General features: G+C 46.6%; 1 protein-coding gene across 1 annotated transcript; it reads right to left on the minus strand.

The window, feature by feature from the left end:
• Nucleotides 1-18,218: 18,218 nt before the first annotated feature.
• Nucleotides 18,219-18,653, minus strand: LOC311239847 (histone H2B-like; the record flags this gene model as incomplete). Its single annotated transcript, XM_084328294.1, has 1 exon — nucleotides 18,219-18,653. The coding sequence occupies one exon, from the start codon at nucleotides 18,651-18,653 to the stop codon at nucleotides 18,219-18,221; it is 435 nt and encodes a 144-aa protein (XP_084184420.1).
• Nucleotides 18,654-20,620: the final 1,967 nt, after the last annotated feature.

A 20,620-nucleotide genomic window follows, 5' to 3' on the forward strand; every position in this document is an offset into this window, starting at 1 on the left:
TGTACAGAGAGAGAGAGAGAGAGACACATTGGAAAGAAATTGAAATGCTATTTGGCCCTAAACAGAGAGTACACAGTGGCAGAATACCTGAGCACTGTGACTGAAGATCCTTGACTAGGTACAGACTCAGCGAGCACAGCCTAGCCATCGAGAAAGGCCGCCATAGGCAGACTGTGTGTGTTAGAAAGAGAGAGAGAGAGAGAGAGAGAGCATGTGTGTTTGTCGTGTGTGTGTGTTAGAGAGAGAGCATGTATGAATGAATGAAAATGAATGAGAGAGATAAGCAAAGATGACCCCCTAAAGGATATTCAACTTTTAATGAAAGAACAAAACAGAAGGAAAAGATAACTTCACAAAGGCAACATGAATATACATAGATCCAAAAGGACAAAGATCAACACTTAAATCCAAAGAGAAGAGGGTCTATACCAGAGAAAACAAAGCAGCAAGGAGCCAATGGCCGACATCAGCTAAATAGGCTAGCCAGGTAGGCTACTGACACCAGGCCACACACAGCTTTGGCCAACGGCCCAACGCTACCCAAGCTACACAAACGACCAAGACAATTCACACACAGCACATGTCGTATCTCCAAATGTTGTGAAGTAACATATGTTTTGCCTGGAAAAAAACATTGTTATTAACAAAACATTCGGGAGGGGAAGGAAGGAAGAGTGGGGTAATGTCATGACATTTTCATTCATCTTACCTGCACCAAGGAACGCAGGGCGAAAGGCCGCAACACAGGTCTCCACGTTGACGAAAGGCCTCTCGCTGGCGGGACAAAAATAAGCTATGGCCGGAGCCTTGTCATGGTGCAGGCCCGACTACATCTTCTGTCAAAGATGATGTCGTAGTCAGAGTGCCAGAACCCCCTGCTATTCTCACGGCTAATGTCAATGGTCGTAGCACAAGCTAACCGCTAACTCTAGGCTAACTGATAGCATCAAGCTAACGTTCCCAGCCGAGCGCAGCCGGCAGCTAACGTCGTAGCTAAACAGCTAACTGGCTAACAGTTAGCTCAACCCGGCTATCGCTAACCATTAGCTAACGCAGAAGCAAGCTATGCGGCTACCACTGAAAAACTGTACAACGTGAGAAAAGCAATACAGGTGCTGACACCAGGCCACACACCGTTAGCTACTAGTACTACAACAGCTAGTCGGCCAGTTTGGCTCCAGAGAGAGAGAGAGAGAGAGAGAGAGAGAGAAATCCACGGCGGGAATAGAATAGAGTTAATAGAATAGGTTAAAAACTCACCAAACGTCCATGAGGATGGAGACAACCGCGTGGAGTTGACGAAGTTCATCTGCCAAACGACCATCCTCTTCATCTTGGCTGCATGCGCTGTCTCTAGGTTAGCTAACGCTAGTTAGCCTTTAGCTAAGCTAGCTACTAGCCGACATCATCATGGCTATATCCCGACTGCACCATGACAAGGCTCCAGCCATAGCTTCTTTTTGTCCCGCCAGCGAGAGGCCTTTCGTCAACGTTCCTTGGTGACCGACCGACTGATAATGACCGACCTCTTCGTCTTGGCTGGCATAACTAAGCATAACCTCCAAAGCTGCACGCGCGAAATTGTCAAACGCAGCTGACGCACGCCGGCGTACACATGATGTAACCACTCCCTTCGTTGAAACAAATAGTGTGTCTGCTGCAGAGCCCCAGAGCTCCAATAGTGAGTATGGACCCAGGAACAAGTCAGACACATTCTACAAACGTGTCTAATGTGAAATATATAAGCATATAAGCAAAACTAGATTTTAGGTCTGTGATGAAAAAGGGCCTCGCGGGAAGGGGGGCCTCGCAAAAAAAATAAAGAAAATAAAAAATAAAATAAAAAAAATAATAAATAAAAAAAAAAAATTTGTATTTTTTTTTATTTTTTTTTGTGCGAGGCCCCCCTTCCCGCGAGGCCCTGTGCGACCGCACTGCTCGCACACTCCCTGAGGCGGCCCCTCATATGCTTTGTCCCTCGCAGCCCCCTCAGCCAATTCCCTAAGCACCACCTCCCAGTCCAGACCTTCCAATCCCAGATGTTGAACCGCTATCCTAACAATCATCTTCACCATCGCTGTTTTACCCTTAGCCTCTGCCATACCAGTAACTACCCCTGCCACGAAGGCCACAATACCTAATTTCTCCTCCCTTCCCCTCTCTCTTTCCACCTGCTCTACCCTCTCTGCCAAATGCCCTCCTTCAACCCCCTGCACCCTTTCTTGGCTGCCCTGTCCTACCCTGCTAACCGCCTCAGCATACGACAACTTACCCTCCCTTCTCACTCTCCGATCCGCGACCTCCTTCTTCATCACCTCACACCCCCTAAACGCTACACTATGCTCCCCACCACAACTACAGCACATCGGCTTCACTCCCTCTCCACACTTCCCATATTCATGTTCCCCACCACACCTAGCGCACCTCAGCCCCTTCCTACACGTGGTAGCTATATGGCCAAACTCCTGGCACCTATAGCACCTAAGAGGATTCTGAACAAATTCCCTAACCCTATACATCCTACGCCCTACAAACACCTCCCTAGGAACAACCCCACCCTCAAACTTAATCACTACCGTTTCCGTCACTGTCCTCTGCTCCCCTCCTCATCCTTTCTGCACTCTTAACTATGCCATTACGCCCGTCCTCCTTTAGCTTTTCCACCAGCTGCTCTACGCTAACCTCGACCGGTACCCCAGATATCACCCCCTTACTTCCCCCCTCCCCTACTCTCGCCACCCTACTTATACCCACCCCACCAATGCTCCCCATCTTCCTAGCCCTCTCCACCTGCCCCTCACTACCACACCCTACGGCCAAATTCCCATCCCACAAAACTCTCGCATACTTTACCTCACCTAATTGCTCGGCAATGAGTTTGGGCAACTCGAGCCTACCTACTTTCCCCACTCCCCTCTCCCCCTCAAGCCTGACCACTATATGAATCACTTCCTCTTTTGCCACATAATTTCCAGCACCCTCTCCTCCCGGCCCTCTTGAGCTATCGTCCCTCGCTTTCTTCCTCTTCCCCCCTTCTTCCCCACTCTCCTCCCCCCTACTCTCCACGTCACCACCCGACCCCTTACCCTTGCCCTGGCTACTCTCACCCCCATCGCTGTCGTTCCTCTCCGTCTGTTTCTTCCTCTTCTTCACCACCGTTACCCACCCCTCTTTCTCAATCTCTTCTTTCTCACTCTCCTCCCCACTATACTCCATTCTGTCACCACCCGACTCCTTCCCTTTGCCATTCTTACCCCTATCGCTATCTTCCTCGCCCTTCTCACACCATTTACTTCCATCACACCATTTACTTCCATCACCATCCTCCCAATACCCTGGACAGCCGCTCACAGGCCGGGGCCACCAATCGCGAGGTCTTCCCTGTTCCCGATCCTCCATATCTACTCCGTTCGCCTCCCACCACCGACTACTACCCCTACACATGTCTTCGCTGCACAGTTCCGGCGGACGCAGACGCCGCCACTCTGCGCACCTCTCAAAATCCGAGAATTGTTGAATTTGAATAGATACAAATGTTCTAGAATATTCTATTATGACATCATACTGACATCACAAATGTTCTAGAATGTTCTATTCTGACATCACACCGTGACATCACAAATGTTCTAGAACGTTCTATTATGACATCATACTGTGACATCACAAATGTTCTAGAATGTTCTATTCTGACATCACACCGTGACATCACAAATGTTCTAGAATGTTCTATTATGACATCTTACTGTGACATCACAAATGTTCTAGAATGTACTATTATGACATCATATTGTGACATCACAACAGAACATGTTTGAGTTCTATTTGAATAATATAAATAATATGTATGGTAAGGCTGTCACCGAAGCCTGTTTTTGGGATTCAAACTTCGTCAGGGTTTTTAATAATAATAATAATAATAATAATAATAATAATAATAATAATAAAAATAAAATGTATATCCTCAAACTAAATCCTCAATTTGAATAGTGATTAATCTGATTAAACGGACATTCGAACCTTCGTTTTTAATTAAGCCAAATAATATTGTGACAAAATAAAAATGCACACTAAATAAAAATACACATTTCAAATGTAAACATACAGCTAGCTACTATTCCATGGGCTAGATTTATTTTCACAACCTGTTTTGTTAATGCGCCCCGGGACCGGAAGTTGTCCAGCGAGGTGTCGTTTTGTTTACATGCACCAGTCACATTATGTTACCTTAGCTAGCAAGCAAGCTATAAACGGGGGACAGTTTAACGTGACTGAGTGATCTAGTGAGCTAGAATCAGAATATTCTACCCATAAATAACGAATGTCAAATATAAATAACTTGGCGACAGTGGCGTCCTTTCAGTAAAAGGCAAGGTATGGCGAGGAGGGGGGGGGGGGGGGGGGGGGGTGAAGGGGGGCTTTGCCCCCTTGGTTTTTTTTTTTGTCAAATCAGTTGTGCAATAGTCACTTTTGGTGAGTTGTTTCTATACAATTCAGTTATATGACATTTAGGTATGACACAGGACTACACAAGCATTTTTTGTATACAAATGTGTCAACAGACTAAAGCAGGGAACCACAATATTTTGCATACGAATTATGCAGAATGTAATATCATAACTGTCTATTACTTTTCTTGCAATTGAGCCAATTTTCCTTAGGTACGGTTTTGAGGTGTGTGTTCAACAGAATGTAGTATCAAAAACACGTTGACAAAAAGTATGGGTTACTGAATGCTGAACTGCACTGTTATAATCACTAAGCCAGACCTTACCTGTGTCCCTGTATCACTTGTCTCTGCTGCCCTTTGATAAAGAAAATTCCCTATGTCCATTTTCCTTTTTTTTTGGGGCATATTTCAGTTAGTCACAGTAAAAGTCACCTATTAAAAGTGAGATAATTGACAATATCAAAACATGCTAGGGCTGTACCGAATAGTTCGAAGCTTCGTTCATAATGTTGACATTCGAATTCTAAATCAACATAAAAAATTGTAAAAAAAGAAAAAAAAACATTTTTGCCATACCAAATGCTGCTTGACGGTCATACCAAACCATTAGTTTTGACACAAACTAACGTTAGCTAGTTAGCACCGCCCAGCGATGACCGGTGTTTATTTCAGTCACGTAGCTCTTGTCATTCACCAGTTACAAAATGTAGCCATGCCAGGTCGCGTCTATGCCTTCTACAACGCTGTTCGGTTTCCAAGTTGCCGTTTTGCGCTCTGATTGGCAGAGCGCGTGCATGCCGGCATCGCTGCGCTCATCAACGACCCTCCGTGCTCCGGCTTTCAACAGCGGGGAGAGTATTATGGGGCTTATGCCGCGAAGCAGTAACACACATAGTTGCAATGCATCTGTCAGTCGTACTCAACTATGTGTTCACTGTTGTGTTACTGCTTCGCGGCATAAGCCCCATAATACTCTCCCCGCTGTCGAAAGCGGAGGGTCGTTGATGAGCGCAGCGATGCCGGCTCGCGGCGCCCCTCTCCCCGCTGGCAAAAGCCTTATCGCAGCACAGCTGACGCGAGGGCCGTGTCGCGGCTCATGCGCATGCGCACGCTCGGCCAATCAGAGCGCAAAACGGCAACGCGCAAACCGAACAGCGTTGTAGAAGGCATAGACGCTGCCAGGTCACATTTGCATTGCTGTGCTGTCAAATATTAAATAATTTTTATTACGAAGGTAGCTTTCTATGGCAGTGAACTATAGACGCGGTTCCACATCAATTTAATAGCACACTAATACTACCAGCACTATGAAGTACCGTAGGCTTACCACCAGAGGGAGACAATGTGTAACCTTACTACTAGTACTACACTGACTTTTCAGATCGCATCAGTTCCTTAATTCTGTACTCCTTTAGATGAAAATGACCATTTATGACTTTCCAAACATCTTTATTTCAGTGACAGCACGACGGCAGTCACAATGAAATCACAATAAAAATAAATGACATTGTTACAACAGCTTCTGGTAACATCAGAACAAAAACAGCACCAAAATCAAATTTTCTCAAACTCACTAGCATAATTATATAATAGGTCAATAGTACTCTGGAATTCTCTGCCGAAAAACATCTCATCCACAATACATAATAAAATTACTTTCAAAAAAAATATTAAGAGATATCTTGCAAACATGTCAAGTATGTAACTTATCTGTGTATTTTTTCTTTTTTCTTTTTTTTTTACTGGAATGTTAGATTTTATAATGTGAATTTGTATTCATTTTTAATTTATGTGTTTTGTTTTTATTCGTATTTTTTGTTGTACATTTGTATTGTATTTGTTTTGTGCAGGACCCCAGGAAGACTAGAGGCTCTTTCAGGTGTCTCTAATGGGGATCCTTTAATACACATAAACATGTACTTGTACTGTACACCTGAGTTCTCAACTCTAATAAGCATTTGTAGCTTGTACTGTACACCTGAGTTCTTCTCAAAACTCTAATAAGCGTTTGTAGCTTGTACTGTACACCTGAGTTCTTCTCAAAACTCTAATAAGGGTTTGTAGCTTGTGCATATATGTTTATATATAATATAAATATATAAGTATCTATATCTAAGGCTCTAAGTACTATTTGAATGTACTATGAATGTACGTACAAAACTCAAAAGCCTGTTCGAGCTACTAAATGGATTTCTCATCCAATAACTTGGCAGGAGGAGGTTGGACAAGCATTCAAATGAACAGTAGACTTAGAACATTAGGTCTATTGAACAGTAGACTTAGAACATTAGGTCTATTGAACAGTAGACTTAGAACATTATGTCTATTGAACAGTAGACTTAGAACATTAGGTCTATTGAACAGTAGACTTAGAACATTAGGTCTATTGAACAGTAGACTTAGAACATTAGGTCTATTGAACAGTAGACTTAGAACATTAGGTCTATTGAACAGTAGACTTAGGCCATTAGGTCTATTGAACAGTATATAGGCCACCAGTTTAACTGAACAGTATAGACTTTCATTCAATCTTTATTTATACTCGATAAATAAATACACTGAGTAGTTAAACTCATGTACAGTGTCGTCGAGATGTTACATTCAAGTGTCATAGTGCGTTCATAAACAGAAACATCAGACAATCAGAAACAATTAAGAGCACAAAGGATAACTCACTTGCTTTGGTGTCTCCCCTACAACCGTCTCTGCCACGATATGAAGCTGACCTGGTGGCATTTGTTACTCTCCTGGCTAGACGTCTCATCGATCTTACTGCATTGGAAGTCACCCACTCCTCCATCTCACTCTATGTGGCTCAGGGATATTTACATACATATACATTATATATATACAGTAGCTCAGCAGGTAGATCAGTCGTCTGGTAATCCAGAGGTTCTCCATTTGATTCCTGCTCCTCCCGGGCAACGTGTCTAATAAGTGTCCTTGAGCAAGACACGTAACGTTAGGTTATGGCTATAACCAAGTTCTGTTAGTTAGGGGCGACGCTTGGTATCACCTTACTGCACTATCTCGCGTACGTGCACGCGTACTGAATAAATTCCACAAATGTACCTCTAATACCAGTATTAGTCTGACCACACCCCTCATCAGCTTACCTTCATAAGCAGGTGTGTGGTCACCTGCTCTCCTCCTTCCCAAGCTTTCACCACAAGGTAAGGTCAAGGGCTGCAGCGGCCGTCTGATGCCAAGCGTCGCCCCTAACTAACAGAACTTGGTTATAGCCATAACCTAACGTTCTGTTTCGTTAAGGGGCTCAGCTTGGCATCACCTTACTGCACAAGGGAGACCAAGCGGAGCCGCTGGCTGACAAATACACCCCGCTGACAGCCCCCCACAACCATCAGAACAGGGAGGGCCGAGCCCCCCCGACCCCCCCTAATGGAGGGTAGCCCCCCTATTAGGGGCTTCACGGGAAGGCGACGGACCCGACCGTGCGAAGAGGCACTCAAGCAACTCAACGCACAGGGTGAGCAGACCGTGGCTTGACCCCACGACTACACACACGCACAACCCGCATGCCACCCCGGGAACGAATGGAGGAACAACCTCGTTACTGCCCCCAGAATCACGGGGTCAAGGGCAAACCCAACCCCGTGGCAAGGCCGTAGCAGCGGAGCGCGAAGGAAGACCCAGATCCACCAAAGGACTGGGCTCCCTGGAATGGGGGCCCGGAAAAGTCCACGATGCCAGCATCAAGACCCCACCAGGGGGGCACCTAGTGACCCCGCCCCCCACATCGCCAGCGTATCCGGACAAAAAGGGCCCCTCAGCCGAGCGGGCCCTGTCCTCCCCAACAGCACACCGCCTGGAACACAAGCCCTGCAACAGGCAGACAGCATGGTTAAACACACAAGAGGTAACCAACGGAAGCAGGCAGTGCACCGGGGAAAGACCAGGCAACAGGCTGTCAACCCAAGCCTGGAAAAACTGCGGACGAGGCAGGCGCCAAAAAGGACAGCTGAACAGCCGCCCCGGCGGAAGGGGCGTATGCTGGCGTTGTCGCATAACCAAGCTTTCAAACAGCACGTCAGAAGTGGGATCCGTAGACCACTCGACCCCTGACAGCTGCCCACAGAAAAGCCCATACGATCGGCAGACGTCATGAACGTGCAGGGGCACCCTCAACCGGAGAACCGGGAGTTGACACTGCAGCAACACACCAGAGAACCAACCACCCAGGCATCACCCCATGCAATGGTTGGTCCCATAACCCCTCAGGAAAGAACCCCGAAACACACCTGCGGCACCGCCGCAGCCCGCGTTCCGGTTCCCAACAGGGCTATCCCGGGCCTACGGGTCAACGAGCATCACCCCGGACCGGGCCCGGTGATACGGGGAGCACAGGATCCCAGAGGAGGTTAACCCCACCCAACAGGCTCCTCAGCGCCAAAACGCAAGAGAAGAGCGTAATATGGAAGACCAGCCCCAGCACCCCGCACTCGGTATTCCCAGGAGGTCACCCAACCAAGTACCAACCAAGACCAACCCGTACAGCGGCCGAGATCCGACGAGATCGGACGCGTACAGGTCGGCACGGCCGTAAGCCATTACGACAGTGCAGAATACAATGCACCCAACAAGGGTCCCATAACGCTCAACCCTGTGACACCCGGATCGACCTAGCATTTTTCCCCCTGAAAAAACCCCAAGTCCCTCAGGGTACCAGAACAGCAGATCTGCATCCCCAGCGGACAACGGGTGCACTGATCTGGACCAGCGCGACCAGAACCAGTCCCGTGCCCTAATCACGCCGACCTGCCAACCCCAGGAGAAGGGGCAGATATGCGCGTTTGATCCCAACATAAAAAAGAAGGCGCCACCCAGACGTGTCGGTATGAACCGCGTCCGGTGGCCCACCCCTAGGGCGTGAGACCCTTCCCCATATGTCCAGACCCATTCCGTCATCATCCCCTGACATGAACGGGAACCCATCGACAACACACAGGATGTCGGAAGAGGAAAAACCCCCATCCCAATTGCTCCATAAAAACGCTGTTTTACCCAAGCAAACGAGGCGCGCCAGTCAGCAAACGGCCCAAAGCACATCCTGAGCCAGCACTATGTGTGCGTTCTGACATACCCACATCAACAATAGGCCGTTTAGACCACCATATTGAATCCCCAAGACGCCCAGGGAACGACAAGAGGGGCGAGATGCAATCAACTCCATGAATGAATGAATGAAAATATTTACCCAACAGACTGCAGTACAGGAATACATACAAAAAGATAAGGGGAGGCAGACCTGAGAAAGACGTTAGTCTTGTTTCCATCAGGGACCCTCATTTCATATCCATCAAGACACATTCAACTCTTTATAAAATAAAGAAAAGGCATCACCCGTATGACCCAACTGCACAGCTGGGAGTAAAAACCCTGTTTTTCACATGATTTTAATCCAGTCACTCCTTTTAATCAGAGTGTAAGACCAGACTCCCCCAGAAAACACCTTCCCACATGAGACTACGGTCAAGAAAAAGATATGTAAACTGTGAGACACGTGACCAACAGACTCAAGTTTGACACATAAAACGGGCGCAGCAGGCCTGTAAGTCCTGCGCCCAACCTCGACATCTTTAAGACACCAGCTCATGGAAGGCGTCGCCATAGCAACAACGCTACAACGGGCGGGGAAACCCACCGGATCCTGTCATAACAGGAGTCGGTAGAATACCCCTCCCCCCCCCCCCCCCCCCCCCCCCCCCCCCCCCCTCCCCTAAACCAATCAAGTGGGAAAAAGGAGGGGTTTATTCGACACCCCCTCCCGAAAACACACCCTTTATCCCTACACACAGAAAACAACCGTAGCCATCTTGAAAACCTCCGGTAGAACAAAGCATAGCATAAGCTAATACAATGCCTGCTACCCACAAAAGTGTAAAAGGGTTTACAACAAAACACAAGTCGCCTGTGCGTGAATCCCATACCCGTTGCCTATGTCATACATAGGAAGAACGCTGAACGAGAGTAATGGCTAGGCCATGAAAAATGTGCGTACGAGCATTACTGCAACTAACAACACAGCGTTGTGAAACACATATACTTAGTTAAAGCAATGGAATAACACCAGTTCTAATTGCATGTGGAGCATCAAGCTAAATAGAACCTATTACCGAGTGTAAGTTGCAGACCTTGCTTAAAACTCGTAACACAACACAACTCACCCCCCAACGTAACAGGGTAGATTCATATATACACAACCCCACCATATGATTTGTATGAAGAAACACACAGTTTGTTCGGCCAAACACAGTCCCCCTTATGTCGGGGAACTTTTTTATTAATTAAAAAGTGTAAGGCACAATATCACAGAGGGGCCGGGAAGGGTGTAGGGGAGGGGACACAAAGGGGAAAAAGTCACTCCTAACGGCGTCTGCCACCTCGCGCCGCTCGAGTCTTGCCACCCCGGGGAGCCCCGGAGGGACGGTAGGTTACAGTCTGCTGGACACGACGTTCCCTACCGTCTCCTCCGGTCTGGGATGGGCCGGCGGTGGCCGAAGCGCCGTTTCGTCCCCTGGCCCTCTTGGCAGGGCCAGCAGCGGCGGCGGAGGCAGTGGTAGCGGCGACGGAGACAGCTCGACGTCGCGGAAGCCTTCTGCCCCCACCGGCAAGGACGGGAGGCGGAAAATGGGGTTGGAGGATGGATCTCTCCTCTGCCATTTCTCTGCATGTTGAGGTCATCAATTGCAGGGCCTTCCCGAACAGGCCAGCGTCGGAGAGGGCGGCCGTCAGAAGAGGGGCTCTCTTCTTCTCTGGCACACGGGCCTGCTCCAGCCAAAGGTGACGCTGGCCCAGGGTGGCCAGGGCGCACACTTTCCCCATGGCTATGGCCAGCACCTGGGAAAGGTGCAGAACAGCTCCCGCAGCCTGGGTGATCTGATCGCATTTTACCTCGTTCAGATCCGTGCCGCCCGTCATTATCCCCGATACAAATCTAGCCAGGTGGGCGATGTTAGACGCCGCAGCCAGCGACTGTGTACCAGCGATGAATGACTGGTCACCCCAATAAGCCAATCGCCTAGCCGATTTCCCCTGGAGGACCGGCTTGCATAGGGGTTCCCACACCATATCCGGACAGAGGAGCGCGGCCATCGGATTGTCAAGCCGAGGTACGCCCTCCCCCATACCTTTGACTAACCCCGACACCCACTGTTGGACACCGCCTGACCCCGACGAACATAGGCCCCCATCGATGGGAAAAATGGGTAGACAACGTCCACCCCTCTCACTGGGGGACGCTGCCAGGGATGGCCTATGAGGTCATCAGGGACAGGTGCAGGCAATGGCAGCGGCAGCGGCACACCGTTTGCGGTGGCGGCTACCGCCATGAGCTCGGGAAACAAGGCCCGCAGTTCCCCCTGCGAACCCTCCTCCACCGACCCCGCATCCCTCGCATACAGCAGGCTGCGACTGGTCAAGGAGCCACAATCCGATGCGGCCGACAGTAGGGCATCCTGCTGATGAGGCCAAGGTGGTTCCTCGACATCCTCGAACAAGGCGCCCCATGGAGCCATTTCTCCCCCCTCCGGGGTCTCCGGAGGAGGGATACTCTCCTCCACGGGACCATCATACAAGAACCCGTCCGCCTCCTCCATGAAGTCTTCAGTTTCCATCAGAAATCCAGAGTCGGACGCGTCCTCGCTGGTCTCCAGCAATTCCCCAAACCCAGGCCGTTCGCGTCTGCACGCCACCATCTTGCGACGCGAGCGAGCAGACGCAAAAAGTTTTCGTCGCAAATCCTCCGGCTCCAAAACAATCCCCCGTTCATCAACGGGCGATTCCCCAGAACCAGAGGAACCAGAGTCGAGATCAGGCCATCGCCGGAGCGACGGCACCGAACCCTCGGCTCGTCGGTGAGGAAAACTATCCACCGGCAGTCTCCCGGGCTGGGTCGGCAACCACGAAAGTGGCAACAGCCCAGCACCGAGGCGCACGACGGAGGCGGGAATGGAGAACCGGTGGTGAAGAGTAGGTCTAGCGGGTCTACTCTCCGCGGAATACATTATGACCCAAACCTTTTCTTATACAACAAGTGAGAGAAGAAAAGGTTAAGCACAATGTAAACCAGTCACAACTCTTTTCAACTAACAAACACGTCAAGTGGGGTACTACCGAGGCACTTTCCTTGTGGTGAAAGCGAGAAGGAGGAGAGCAGGTGACCACACACCTGCTTATGAAGGTAAGCTGATGAGGGGTGTGGTCAGACTAATACTGGTATTAGAGGTACATTTGTGGAATTTATTCAGTACGCGTGCACGTACGCGAGATAGTGCAGTAAGGTGATGCCAAGCTGAGCCCCTTAACGAAACAGAACCCCTAATTGCTCTCGATGAGCAGGGTGGCACCTTGCATGGTTGCTTCCGCCGTCTTGCCACTGTAAAAAAAACTGATTTTATATGTCTGCACTTTATGTGCTAATTTCATGTCTATTCTATTTTACTACTTATTGCACTGCACTATTGCACTATTTTACTCTGTCTATTCTATCTTACTCTTTTTATTATTGTCTATTTTTAAAGCTGAATCAAACCATAAACAAGGTGGCCTGTTGGGATGTTATAGATCCTAATGTAAAAAAACTGATTTTATATGTCTGTTACAGGTGTGTGTTTTTAATTAAAAAAGTAATCACTCACCCATCCTATTTGTAGAGGAATGGTATCCTTCTCTCCTTCATGTTGGCAAAACAGTCAATAACTCTGTCATAGAACACTTTGCGGGTCTTTAGTTCATGCAGCACAGACGCTTCCATCGACATTTTGGCCAAATGTGTGAGTCTCTCTTGTCCACAGCTGTTGCGTAGGTAGGTTTTGACACATTTCAGACAGGAGAATGACCTTTCAGCTGATGTACTTGTCACGGGAATGGTGAGCATCAGTTTCAGGAGTTTGCATAACTCGGGTAAGGAGGTGACCAGTTCGTCTTTAACAAGTGATTGCAGCAGCTCACCTGGTGGTTTGTGGAAGGAGACATCAGCATAGACAACCTGTAACTCATTTTTTATCCTCTGGTCGTCAAAAATATTTGGGTAGGCCTGGAGCAGCTGTGTGAAATCCCTGGCAGGAAACTCCTGGAAGTACGTGGGGAATAGGCTGTGGTCCAGAAGACGGAAAAAGCGGAAGATGTCTGCAAATCTCTCTCCCATGTGAAGTGTGATTCCATCGATCACTTCATAGTACAGTCGCCTGTAATGGTCCTGGGGGCCTGGGTTGTTGTCAGCGTGAGGGTTGAGTCCTGACTCATAGTCATCCCATCCATGGCAACATCTTTTCCGTCTTTGGTCTTCATGTCCTACTGTCTGGACAGTGTTGTCATATATCGCTTGGAACTTTGTGGTACTTCTTATAGCCTTCAAAGCATCTTGTGTACTCTCCACTCGTACACAGGCATTTCTCACATCCAGAGACTTGCTCTGTAGAGCCTGAAACAGTGGTTCTGTTATGCCAAAAATTGCCTGGAAAACCCCAAGTAAAAAAATAAATATAAACTCATTCAGTTTTTGTTTAAGAGCACCGCTCTGGGAGATTGACTGGTTGTCCCAACCAGGCTCAGCAATGATCCTATCAAAAACAATATTCAGTATAGCCTTCATGTATAGCATGCACTGCTCTGCTTTTGAAATTCCACCGTGGCACAACCACCTGGTACTCGAATGCTGTTGTCAACCTCGGTCAGCATAGCTGTTTTTTTGCATGACCGGGTAAAAAAGTTATGAAAGCTGTCAACGGCTGCAAAAAACACCTTTACATCTTGGATATTGCTAACCCCCTGAGCTAAACCAAATTTAATTTATTAATAACAATGAATAAAAGTGGCATATGGACAATGGGTTTTCACAAGAGCCTGGACACCACCTCGCTGCCCACTCATACAGCTTGCCCCATCATATGTCTGACAGATAAGTTTGGCTGCTGGGTTGTATCTGCCTATGGTTTCCATGACAACAGCAGTGATTGCCGCTGCGTTTCTCTCGGCGCTCACGTCGATCAACCCCAAGAATCTCTCGCAGATAACACCCTTATCATTTACATAGCGTACTATGACCGACAGCTTGCATTTGCATGAAATGTCTGTGGTGTCAACCACTTGGACAGATATAAATGGTGCAGAACTGATTTCACCATCTATCTCTCTTTGTATGACGTCTGCGATGCTTTTAATAACTTCATTTTGAATGGTAGATGACATACCCGTAAACACTGTTGAGGACCCTAGATGTTCTGCCATGGCAGTGTCAAACTCCGCAAAGGCATTGATTAGCTCGACAAAATTCCCTCTGTTGAGGTTTGTTGCTGACTCGTCGTGTCCTCTGAACGCCTGTTCCTGCCTCCCCAAATATGTAACAGCCGTTATGAGCTTCCTTGAGTTTTTTGTTACTTGGGCGTTGTGTTTTCTTTTTTTTCTTTTTTTTAAACTTTATTTTTTCAGCGTTTATCGCTTTTCTGGTCAAGCATGACCGACAGTTGTAGGGTGAAACGGGAGAGAGCAGGGGGAGACATTCGGCAAATGACGGCGAGTCCGGGAATCGAACTCGGAGTCAACCAGATCCGTGACGCAGCACGGAGTCCCGCGACGCAGCGCGGTAACATGGTGTGCTACTGGAGCACCCCCGGGCGTTGTGTTTTTCAACACTAAACACTGCCGCCTGGGCGAGAGCCCCGTCGATCCTGACTTTACCAAAAAGTTGTAGTTTCAGGTTCGCAGTGATGTGCGATATAGATTTTCCGTGCCGGTCAATGGACCTGGACAGATTGGTGAGGTCTGAATATCCTGTGGTGGACCAGGGATTGTTCAGTCCAGTAGGACCAGCAGTTGGCGCTTTGTCAAAGAGGAGGCAACTCCAGCAGAACAACTGTCCCCTGGTAGCTGAACCGGTTAGCCACTCGGTTTGCGTATAGTTCTGTGCATTGAATGAGCGGTCCCTTCACAACCCTTGGCTGAACAATACACAGCTGTGGTGTAGGCCTTCCTTTACGTTTGATATCTAATTGTTTTTCAAAGTCAATTTTGTGAAGTCATGAGTGACTAAATAATCGACTACATCTAGATCTGCCATTATGGTGGTAGTTGTTTTCTTACAATGGCACTGACAGATAGTTTGATTGACAGTTTGATACTACTAGAGAATTCAAACGTGCCCGCGAGGCAAGGCGATGACGTTCAGACGTTGTTGTCACGTTAGGTGGACGTCAGGTGGAAACCTTCTGGCCCAGGGTGGCAAATTTGAAGACGCTAGAGTGCTTGCCAGCCAGACTGCCCTGTGTTAAGCGTAGGGCATTAACCCAACCCCTTTATTAAGCTTGAATCTGTTAGGATGGGGTTCGGCGGAGCCCAATAGCAGAACACAGGAGGAGAGAGAATGGAGCGTTTTAGGGTGTTTTAAAATTGTTTCCCCAAGCAGACAGTTTCACAACAGGAATGTGCGACAGACAGGTAGAAGAATGTTCTTGGGGTGAGGACAGGTGCACTCCTTGTGCAGCACGGGGCAGTAGACACAGAACTGTGTCGTGGTCGAGAGCAGGAGCACTCCTTGTGCAGCACGGGGCAGTAGACACAGGACTGTGTCGTGGTCGAGAGCAGGAGCACTCCTTGTGCAGCACGGGATGTCCAGGTAGGAGGTGTACTGGAGCGGAGGTCCTGGGCATATAGAGAACAAGGGTTAGGACAAGGAATATCAACAAGGACAGGGTTGCAAGGCTTAGGTTCGTCGTCGCACCTAGGAAGCTAGTTTAACACTCAGACGAGGGTAGGACAGGATCTGCAGGTTTCATATTTGCAGGATTCATTAATAAAGTGTTTAGACGAGGTCCATGTAAATGTGTTGGGTGTTGTGTGTGCATTTAGCCAGCAGAGGGCAGAAGAGTTTCAGCCATGAAAGTGTGTTGTGCATTACTGTATTCTTAGCACAGGGCAATCATAGAATCCAATTCCTAGTCAGCAAGATAATCTAAATATTTAAAATGTCATAACTCAAAATGACAATTATGACATCAGATGCATCAACTGATTTAGTATAGTTCTACAAGTCAAGTGCCTTTTAAATATATGATATAGAAAATGACTATGCCCTAAGTGTTATAGAAAAAAATATATAAATAAGCTGGTTGCTAGGGTTTCTAGGTGGTTGCTAGGGGGTTATAGCTGGTTGCTAGGGTGTTTCTAGGTGGTTGCTAGGGTGTTATAGGTGGTTGCTAGGGTGTTACTAGGTGGTTGCTAGGGTGTTATAGGTGGTTGCTAGGGTGTTTCTAGGTGGTTGCTAGGTTGTTACTGGCTAGTTGCTGGGGTGTTATAAGTGGTTGCTAGGGTGTTTCTAGGTGGTTTCTATGGTGTTATAGGTGGTTGCTAGGGTGTTTCTAGGTGGTTGCTAGGGTGTTTCTAAGTGGTTGCTAGGGTGCTTCTAGGTGGTTGCTAGGGTGTTACTAGGTGGTTGCTAGGCTGTTATAGGTGGTTGCTAGGGTGTTTCTAGGTGGTTGCTAGGGTGTTATATGTGTTTGCTATGGTGTTTCTAGGTGGTTGCTAGGGAGTTTCTAGGTGGTTGCTAGGGTGTTATAACTGGTTGCTAGGGTGTTTCTAGGTGCTTGCTAGGTTGTTATAGGTTGTTGCTAGGGTGTTTCTAGGTGGTTGCTAGGGTGTTTCTAGGTGGTTGCTAGGGTGTTATAACTGGTTGCTAGGGTGTTTCTAGGTGCTTGCTAGGTTGTTATAGGTTGTTGCTAGGGTGTTACAAGGTGGTTGCTAGGGTGTTATAGGTGGTTGCTAGGGTGTTATAGCTGGTTGCTAGGGTGTTTATATGTGCTTGCTAGGTTTATAGGTGGTTGCTAGGGTGTTATAGCTGGTTGCTAAGGTGTTTCTAAGTGGTTGCTAGGGTGTTTTAGGCGGTTGCTAGGGTGTTATAGCTGGTTGCTAGGGTGTTTCTAGGTGCTTTCTAGGGACTTACTATGTGGTTGCTAGGGTGTTTCTAGGTGGTTGCTAGGGTGTTATAGGTTGTTGCTAGGGTGTTTCTAGGTGGTTGCTAGGGTGTTATAGGTGGTTGCTAGGGTGTTATAGGTTGTTGCTAGGGTGTTTCTAGGTGGTTGCTAGGGTGTTACTAGCTGGTTGCTAGGGTGTTATAGGTGGTTGCTAGGGTGTTTCTAGGTGGTTGCTAGGGTGTTATAGCTGGTTGCTAGGGTGTTTCTAGGTGGTTGCTAGGGTGTTTCTAGGTGGTTGCTACGGTGTTATAGGTGGTTGCTAGGGTGTTATAGGTGGTTGCTAGGGTGTTATAGGTGGTTGCTAGGGTGTTATAGCTGGTTGCTAGGGTGTTTCTAGGCGGTTGCTAGGGTGTTATAGCTGGTTGCTAGTCAGCAGTATAATGCAGGACCTGTCGCAGAGGTCTTTTAATGGGCATGCAACGACACTATAATCGATGCAACTAATATATCAGAGAAAAGGCTAACTGAATGACTTCAATATTCAAGTGAACATGACACCTACTAATTCCATGTGGAACCAGAACATACTTAAAATAAAAAAGTTGCCCCCTATAGTTTTGCATAATTAAATAAGATCTGTTTTAAAATTCGAGGACAGAAAGACATGGGTAAAACTGTTGTAGAAGTTACTAAAAAGAAAATGTCAGTGACTTATATAACAATAATTCTGAAATGTAGAAACCCTTAGGACAAATCAATTGTTGATAAACAATCGGAACTCTCTCAATAAAGTGTGGGTGGCTCTTAAAAGAGCCTTTGGGTATATCTCCAGTGAACGGGGTAGTTTACTTGGAACTAGTGTACTTGGTCACAGCCTTGGTTCCCTCAGACACAGCGTGCTTGGCCAGTTCACCGGGGAGCAGCAGGCGCACAGCGGTCTGGATCTCCCTGGAGGTGATGGTGCGGCGCTTGTTGTAGAGAGCCAGGCGAGAGGCTTCTCCAGCAATGCGCTCGAAGATGTCGTTAACGAAGGAGTTCATGATCCCCATGGCCTTGGAGGAAACGCCGGTGTTGGGGTGGACCTGCTTCAGCACCTTGTAAATATAAATGGCATAACTCTCCTTCCTGGACTTTCTGCGCTTTTTGCCTCCCTTGGTGGTTGTCTTGGTGACGGCTTTCTTTGAGCCCTTCTTGGGCGCTGGCTTGGCTGGTTCACAGGCATGATGGTCAATCAGAACTATACAGCAACGAATGTGGAAACAGAAGCTCACTGCTGCCATTTTATAGGTCAAATTGTGTAAATACAGCTGCATGGCTTCTTGTATACGATTGGTTGAGACGCTTTGTCCCACATTTCCCACGCACAGGAAACGATTTGCGCGCAAAGCCATATAGTTACCCAACTATTCTCTTAGCAAAACTCCATAGCCACAAAAAGATAAAATGTTACTTATTGCACTTGATATTAAGCCAAGCAATAGCCGACATGAAACTGCATTTGTCCAAGACAATGATTTTGTGCACATTTGTCTGTAGTCTGTAACTGCTTTGACCTACAATATATATACACACACATACACATCTGTCTGTACCTGCATTAATCATTTTTACATAGATACTGATGACTTATTACTATCTTTGTACCTGTATCACTGTACATATTAATACTACAACTCTGTGCATACATCTGATTAACACTATTATTCAGTAGTACTTATTTATATATTTTATACCCAGTTTAATCACCTGTATATTGTATATTACTATTGCACTTTACTGTTACATTTGCACTCACTTATTTGTACTGTACCTTTACTATGACACTACATTTGTATAAAAAAAAACCATGGCATTGTTTGAGTTTTGTACTGTATGACAATACATTTGAACCTAATCTCTATCACATCGAGTATTAAAAACCCATGGCATTGTTTGAGTCTTATACTGTATTGTGGCGAGACACCCCAGGTGAATAGGCAATATACTTTTTTTGTTGATTTTGAGATTGTTATATTTTGCTTCCTAAACATGTCTTCTATGAAACTAGTGACAATAAAACGTCAATAACACACATTTAGTTGTTTATTTTACTTCATTTTGCCTTATTGCATCCATAATGTGCACATAGGCTGGATAATTGTAATGCTCTATATGTGGGTCTCGACCAGCTCTCCCTACGACGCCTGCAGCTAGTACAAAACGCTGCTGCACGCCTCTTGACTGGCACTAAGAGGCTCACATCAGTCCAGTGCTAGCTTCCCTGCACTGGCTCCCTGTTCGTTTCAGGATTGATTTTAAAATTTCGTTTTTTTTTTTTAAAGCCTTAAATGGTCTGGCCCCTCAGTACCTAGCTGAACTTCTCCATGTTTCCACCCCAGTTAGAGCACTGAGGTCATCAAATAAATTACTTTTAGATGTCCCAAGGTCTAGGCAAAAAACAAAAGGTGACCGAGCATTTGCAGTGGCTGCCCCTAAATTATGGAACAGTCTTCCACTGCAAATTAGATCTGCTCAGACCTTAGACAATTTTAAGGCTCAGCTAAAGACTCACTTATTCTCCTTGGCGTTTTGAGGATTAGTAAGCCATATATCTCTGGTCGTGTCGTGATTGTTTTTAATGTATTGCAGCTTCTTTGCAGACTTTGTGTACATACTGTATTTGAAATGTTTTGTATTTCTTAGTCTTTTATATTGTTTTAATGTAATACAGCTTACAATACATGTGTGTATTGTATTTTGTATATATAGTCTTTTAAGCGTTTCTCAGTTTTGTATTGTATTTTTAGTAATTTTCTATGTGGTATATTGTGAAGCACTTTGTTACAACTTCGGTTGGTTTTAAATGTGCTATATAAATAAAGTTGACCTTGACCTTGACATATTTAATGGGGAAGTGCCTCATTTGCATATATAAACATAAAATTCAGAAAACTTGCAATATATTTTTTCTTAGTTTATATGCACATAACAAACTGGGAAAGTTTCATAGTGATATCTATTCAAATATTGTTTGCCTATTAGGGGGTACTACACTGTACTACACTTTAGCCTGTGTGTAGTTCTGTTCAGTTCAATAACATCATTATTATTATTATTCTGTTATCAGGCATGCGTTTAGGTTGTCAATTACTAATGGTTTGATTAGGTATTGTTTGTAAATAGCTGTTTAAAAAATGTTTTATGCCATTTTACAATACAGAACTTTGAAGGCGTTTTCCCAAAAATTAGTTTTAATTAGTTTTTCCTC

This window comes from Notolepis coatsorum (genome assembly GCF_963971535.1).
Source record: "Notolepis coatsorum genome assembly, chromosome: 14".
NCBI classification, from domain to species: domain Eukaryota; kingdom Metazoa; phylum Chordata; class Actinopteri; order Aulopiformes; family Paralepididae; genus Notolepis; species Notolepis coatsorum.